At 44.4% G+C, this 7,463-nt stretch overlaps 1 protein-coding gene across 1 annotated transcript; it reads right to left on the bottom strand.

Annotated features, from left to right (window-relative positions):
• Nucleotides 1–2,392: 2,392 nt before the first annotated feature.
• Nucleotides 2,393–7,214, bottom strand: LOC144704606 (Phosphoenolpyruvate carboxylase family protein). Its single transcript, XM_078577086.1, has 8 exons — nt 6,660–7,214; nt 5,958–6,169; nt 4,697–4,978; nt 4,500–4,622; nt 3,647–3,797; nt 3,383–3,576; nt 3,249–3,285; nt 2,393–2,720 (listed from the first exon to the last, which is right to left on the bottom strand). Exons 1-8 carry the CDS (start codon nt 7,030–7,032, stop codon nt 2,584–2,586), a joined length of 1,509 nt encoding a protein of 502 aa, XP_078433212.1. The 5' UTR covers nt 7,033–7,214; the 3' UTR covers nt 2,393–2,583.
• Nucleotides 7,215–7,463: the final 249 nt, after the last annotated feature.

Below are 7,463 nucleotides of genomic sequence, written 5' to 3'. Positions count from 1 at the left end.
TCAACTCTCCTTCCACCTTCAGAAAACCTTTCTATTCGATTCACATTCAGCTCATGTTTTCTTTTCTGGTCTCCGACTAGTGTAAACATCATTAGACTGTAATGATTTTCTGGTTTTATGACTCATGCATGTAGTATGTTGTTATATTGCTTATTTTTGGGAAAATGTTACACAAATGTCTTATCTGCGCATCTGTGGTTGTCATTGCAGGTAGAGAGGGGAAATTCATGAAGAATTTATTGCGTCAAATATTTCTTTGTAGAACCTCTGGGACTGGCTTGACTCTTGAGAGAAACAGAGAGAGTGGGAGAGAGAAATCGAGAGAGAGAGAGAGAGAGGAGGAGGAGGAGGAAGGAAGAAAGAGAGAGAGAGAGAGAGAGAAAGAAAGGGAGAGGGATGAGAGAGAAAGAGAGGGAGAGAGGAGAGGGATAGAGAAGGTTCAGAGAGCCGGAGAGAGGGAGTAATATGAGAGAGAGAATGAGAGAAAGATAGAAAGAGGAAGAGAGGGGGAGAGAGAAGAGAGGGAGAGAGGAAGTGAGGAGCGAGGGAGAAGAGAAGAAGATAGAAGAGAGAGAGGGAGATAGAAGAGAGAGAGACAGAGGGAGAGAGAGGAGAGAGAGAGAGCGAGGGAGAGAGAAGAGAGGAAGATAGAAGAGAGGGAGAAGATAGGAAGACAGAAGAGAGGGATAAGAGATGAAGAAGAGGGAGAGAGGGAGATAGAAGAGAGAGAGAGACAGAGATAGAGGGATAGAGAAAAGTGAGAGAGAGAGAGAGAGCGAGGGAGAGAGGGGGAGAGAGAAGATAGGGAGGTAGGAGAGAGGGAGAAGAGAGGAAAATAGAAGAGAGAGAGAGGAAAGAGAAAATGAGCGAGGGAGAGAGGGAGAAGAGAAGAAGATAGAAGAGAGAGAGAGGGAGAAGAGAAGAAGATAGAAGAGAGAGAGAGCGAGGGAGAGAGGGGGAGAGAGAAGATAGGGAGGTAGGAGAGAGGGAGAAGAGAGGAAGATAGAAGAGAGCGAGAGGAAAGAGAGAATGAGCGAGGGAGAGAGGGAGAAGAGAAAAAGATAGAAGAGAGAGAGAGGGAGAAGAGAAGAAGAGAGAAGATAGAGAGAGAGAGAGAGAGAGAGCGAGGGAGAGAGGGAGAAGAGAAGAGGATACAAGAGAGAGAGAGGGAGAAGAGAAGAGGATAGAAGAGAGAGAGGGAGAAGAGAGGAAGATAGAAGAGAGAGAGAGAGAGTGAGAGGGAGAAGAGAGGGAGATAGAGGAGAGAGAGAGAGAGCGGGGGGAGAGAGAGACTGAGAAGAGGGAGAGAGAGAGAGAGCGGGAGAGAGAGACTGAGACGAGGGAGAGAGAGAGCAGGAGAGAGAGAGAGGGATCAATGGAGTTGGAGGACAGATGAGGTTTCGCCATCCGTCCGTTTAAATTTCGTCATCTATCATCATCTGTAGCGAAGGACGTATGACTGAACAGTTGGATTTCCGTCATTGGTCATGAGTCATCCGTCATTCGTGACGAATGTCAGATGATGTAATGACGGATGACTTTTACCAATGACAAAAATATAATGTATTTAACAAAATATCAAGCTTGTAAAGAATCATGCGCCAGACAAAGTCACCCGCAGGGCCCAGCTACTCGATCACGGCGGAGAAGCTAGAGATGTATCATCATCCTCTCACGCAACTTCTGCATCCTCAGCATCGAGAAACCGCTACAAGAACGATTTCCACGATGGAGGATTCAACAACCAAAGCGTGCAAGAACTTGAGAGTGACGCCGCTTATAAGGCCGAGGAGACAATGCAGAAACTCAATGGCTGCGTCAGGATTGCCGAAGATATCAAAGACTACGCCTCGCGTACCCTCGCTCTACTACACCAACAAAGGGAGCAGCTAACTGAGGAAGGGAGAGAGGCGAGAGGTAGAGAGGCAACAGCCGAAACGGGGAAGAGAGGCAACAGCCGAAGAGGGGGGGAGGCGACAGACAAAGAGGGGGAGAGAGACGAGAAACGGAGGGAGGGAGAGAGACGAGAGACGGCGAGAGGAAGAGAGGCGACAGCCGAAGACGGGGAGAGCGGCGACAGAAGAAGAGGGGGAGAGCGGCAATAGACGAAGAGGGGAAGGGGGGAGGGGTTCAAGGACTTCCGTTCCGTCACCGGGATGTCCATTCCGTTCTGTTTACTTCAATGGACGATTGCCGGAACGGACGAACGACGGAATCGTAAAAATGACGAAATGATGAAGAATGAGTAAAATGACAAAAAAAATTCGTCGGACAGACAACGGAATGGAAGTCCGTTCTGTCCATTCAAAAGCGTCATTTCGTCCTCCAGCTCTAGGGAGCGAGAGAGAGTCCCGACTGTACGGGGAACTAATTTTCTGTCTTGAATGGAAAATTTTGTCGGGATCTGTAATTCACTATTTCTAACAACCCGTATAAGCCATTACGGGTTTGACGTCACGCTTTCATTTCAGGTCAAGGCCCATTATCCAAAGGACTAACTGGGCCTGACACAAGAGAAGCCCACCACAATGGAGAAGTATGATAGAAAAGGATTTAAATTTTTAAAACTTGCCTTGAAGGTGATCACTCCACAAACACTTGAATCCGGTCGCCCCTCGCATCGTTGATGTCCAGAAGCACCTTCCCCACTTGCGAGCCGTCGATGATGACATCCTTACCCACATCTTCCAGCATTTCCATGATATTTACACCCGCCAAGCCTGGACACAATGATATCGTTGAAACAAGGACTCTTTATAATTTGCTGCTTTAGGCGCAATTTTTAGGAGTGTGCAAATTTATGATATCAGCAAAGCGAAGAAGCGACTTTAGGAGCGATGCTAGTATAATGAGTAAAAAATAACTTTTTTTTTTGGGTGACTTCTCCGCAGGATAACATTGTGGAGCTGATTAAATTTTGCTGTGATAATAAATCCAAAATCTCATTAATACCTGCAGGAATGTCAAAAACGGGTTTTCGGGTTATATTGTCTATAAGGGAGCCATATTTTCCTCTTTTAGGGTTATAATGTATATAATGTAGGGATCAGCAATTGGCCCGAACCAAAAGATTCGAATGATCAAATGGCCCCGGATCAAGATGATCTGCCAGATTGGGATCAAACCGATCCCGATCTGTTCAAGAGGGCTGATTGTCAATTTATTTATTCGGCTCATTCAAGCCGATCTTCCCACAGAGTGAAATTCGTTAAAAATAATTCTGATTTGGACGATGAGAATTTCCATACCAGGAATTATCTTAGTCGCCCCTTCAAGAAATCCTGCCTGCAAGAGCATTTTTTTTGTCACCATCAGATAAGTCATCTGAATGAAAAAGCAATAATGATTGCTGTAAAAAGTAGATTAAAGACGTTTGTCTCACAGGAACCCGAATATCCAGCTTGTTGAATCCATCCCTTCCTGTGATCTTGATCCTCAGAGTTCTAGACCATATGCCGGACAGAATGCCCCTCGACTCATACGAGCTCTCGTTTGGGAGCACTTCAATAACGGGGTACGTGGTGCTCTCAGATGTTGTTTGAGTATTGTCCTGATCCAAGTCAGCAACCGGGCACCCTGCCATTTCCAAATAAAGTAAATATTTTTTATTAATTGAGTAAATAATGAGTGTGGTCGGCCAGCAGACCTCTTTGAGAAGAAACTGATGAGAGAGTGATGCTGTAACGCTTCTCTTCTTCGTAGTAATCGTTAAATCCTATAACTTCTTTAATTTCTTCAAAAGATGGCAAGTTTCCAGGGGGAGGAACCCGCCCACTTTTGATGGCCACCAGAGCATCCTAGAAAAAGGTAATAATTTCTAAGACAATAATATTTCAAATGGTACACAGTTGATGGTCATAGTCACACAATGTAGAGAATAAGAAATTAGAGTAACCTGACAGAATTTAGGAGAAAGAACATGAAATGAGATTCTGCCAAACTACTGAAGGGATTGCACTGTATGCCGGCTCTTTCCTTGATGACAACCAATAAAGGAACCAGGTGGGAGAAATTTCTATGCATTATTAATTTACCTAGGGAAGTTATACCATTCAACCAAAGCTAGGATCGAAAATCAAATAATTATTTCAGACTTTATCACCAATCCCTAGAGGGGTATTTTCGTCATTTATCTTCAGTGTTGTTCCCTTTGTATACTTGTAGCCTACCCAGATGAGCAAAGTCAGCAGATGTAGCCATTGTCATCTTCCTATCTTTCTCTCTATCGTTGTGCTCCGTTCCAAGATTTCTTCTTCAATTGAGACCTAAACATTGATCTTTATTATTTGCCCTCAAGGGGAAAGCTCCAAGTATTTAAAGGGAACTATATAAAGCCAAATAAAAAAGATGCCCCTGGCAGGGATTGGGGATGGTATCGCATTCTATCAAGTATTATATATGGGGAGTGATTTAAACTGCATTTTGACATATCTATTGTTATTGACCTAACAAATTCTGCAAACATCTAGAACTGGCATCCAGGTAGTGAAATTTCCCACCTGCATTGCACGGATGGAAACCCCAATTAAAGAGAGCGGATAGCTGACGATTTTGAATCCCATCTCTTCAAGTTCAATGGGGTTCAGTATTGGGGTCTTGCCCCCACCTTCGAGCATGTTGGCCTGGAAAGAAAAATTCAGGGTAAAAATTTAGCCAGCGATCATAAAATTTGGACAAACTAAAGCAGAACAGATACCATTTTAGGAAGGAGAGGATAAATGTCACAAAAGGCTTTCATCTCTTCTCTAGAGGTGAGTGCATCGATGAAAAGAACATCTGCTCCGGCATCAGCAAAGGCCAGTGACCTCCAAAGAGATTCTTCCAAAGATACTGCCTGACGAGAATCGGTTCTTGCAATGATAACAATGTCAGAGCCACTTTCCTCGCGTGCGTCAATGGCCGCCTTTATCCGCATCAAAGCCTCCTCCCTTGAGACTACTTTCCTTCCATGGGTATGGCCACAAGCTTTCGGAGACACCTGAGCAAAGGTATCTGGGTTATCAGATTTCATTTTTGTTGTTAAATGCTTTCAGTTTGATTTACCATTCAGCACCCGTCAACCTCGTCGTCAGCATCAATGACCCCAGCTCACGATGTCGTTGACGGTTTCCAGGGTAGTTGCCAATGATGGTGACGTTGACTGTTGACCTAGAACCATCACGTCATCGCGAGTCAACATCATCGTCAAAGGGATGCTCCGAGTAGACAGAGGCAGGAGTCAACCGCATCTGTCACATTGACGATGACATTGACTTGGCTATGACGTCGACGATGACCAGCACCGATAGGATCCTTGAGAGGATCCTAAACCTATCTAGGGGTAGTTCCGTCATTTAGCCCACAGGGGCATTTCAGTCATTTGGCGATTATGTATTTCCTTTAAATAGGGATGCCCTCCATTTAGGAGGGCAGCCAAGAAGAAGTTGATTGAAGTAAGGTCTTCTTGTCGCCTCTCTCCTTGTCTAGGTCTGTCCTCCCTCTCTCCCTCTACGATCCCCGTCTTTGTGATCGTCTCTACCTCACCGCATCTCCAGGCGGCTCGTCCCCTGCCGATCCCTACCCCCTCTGCTCGGCCTCCTCTCCAATCCTTCCCGTTTCTCCTCTCTACCCGGGGAATTTCTACCTCTCCTCATCTTCTACCGTCCTTTCGATACGAGCCTAGATCCAGGATCGTATCATTTGATGTTGGACCTCAACAATGACGTTGACGGTCTTTGATGACTTCAGCGCTAATTAGTCAACCTGTAGTCAACATGACCGTCAATGTCCCAATGTCAACGTACTGGGAAGTGCCGAACCCTACATTGGCTTTCCATGAGATATATTTTAATAACTTACAACGCACCAAATAATAAAATTTCCTCCTAAGCTACGTCAACAGAACACCAACATGGACTTACTGTGAGAAGCATGATTAAAAACTAAATTATAATGCTGATTGCGAGAATATAGTTGACCTGATCTTCAAGAATGATTCCAGCGAAACCTGCTTTAATGAAGCCTTTGACAGTCCTCTTAACGTTCATAAGATTACCGTATCCATTATCACCATCTCCAATCACAGGAATGGAGACAGCCTGTGTGATTTGGGCTCCTTGATCAACCATTTCACCGTAAGAAATAAGTCCGACATCAGGCAAACCCAATCTGGCAGCAGAAACCGAAAAACCTGGAAAATAAAGCCAGGGCATGTGAAATCTCAGACTATAACTCAATCCCACAGATCCAACTAGAAATCTCTCGTGTTTATTATCAAATGACTTACAATTTCACCAAAATGTGTTACAGTTCCATGATTTCAATCACAAACAATCGAGAGAGACATTTTTTCTATATGCATTGAAACTTTCAACAGTGAAAAATACCAAGCGGTCGGAGTTTGGGAGTTGTCAAAGTTCTCAATTCACGAACATCAGGAGTGAAATTCCAAGAAATTAGCCATACATTCAACTTGTAACACATCAAACCATGCTATGTTATACTTTCTAATTGACATTGTGGTCCATGATCAGACGAGGAAACAAAAAATACAACCAGGAAGAATACAAATCAAACGCAATTCAGAAAAGAACAGCAGAATGATATGCATCGATCATTGTTCAGCGGGAAGATACGATCGCCAGTTCTGATAAAATCAAGCAGAAATAGAGAAAACCTACCGCTGGTGAAGCAGAAATTGAACCCCGCGCGTTCGACGAGCTTCGCGCTGAGAGCATCAAAGCATGCGGGGCCCTGATGAATCCCCGGCGATTCAAGAATCTTCCTAAGAACCTTTACCGGAGGATCACGCGAAGATGAACAGCAGTGTATTCTCAAAACGCCATTTTCCCGGGTTTTCCTGATGGAACGTAGCTCCGAAAACGAAGTGGGTATCCCCTGAATTCTTCCCAGATTCCGCAGAAAACCCAACTGCGAGCTCGAGGATGATAGATTGAAGAAAGGGCTTTCCCGAGCTTGACTTGCGCCGATGGTAGATGGGCTCTTTGCATGCGCTCCGATCATGGTGGAAACTCCAGCAGAGATACCCGCCATGGAGAATCGCCTCGGTGATAACGGGTAACGAAAGATTCTAATCAAAAGCTATAATTTTGATAATGTGTAAGGAACTATTGATCCTAATTGTTTCCTGAGCAACAGTAGAGCCTCTATGGAATGCTCATCAGGGTTCCTCCGATGATGATTGATCCGAAATTTCTAGTTTCGGTGACAAAGAGCGCTACATATTTCGGCTGATATATCAGTCTTCATGATCGATTTTTTTCGTTGATTGTGAGATAATTAAGCTGCTCAGTTGGTTTCATCGATCAGTATGGCAGATTTTGTCAATAATTATCAATCCTACTGGTACGATCATGATCAATCGATCATCATGAACAATTGAAATGCTAATATATTTCGGAAGGTTTGTCTAAAATTATAGTGGGGGAGTTCAAGTAAAGTAGGGTACGATGTCAGAGGCTTGA

Source organism: Wolffia australiana, chromosome 6 (assembly GCF_029677425.1).
Source record: "Wolffia australiana isolate 7733 chromosome 6, ASM2967742v1".
Classification (NCBI taxonomy): Eukaryota; Viridiplantae; Streptophyta; class Magnoliopsida; order Alismatales; family Araceae; genus Wolffia; species Wolffia australiana.
The sequence above is the reverse complement of the archived record's forward strand: the minus strand, read 5'-3'. Positions and strand labels throughout refer to the sequence as shown.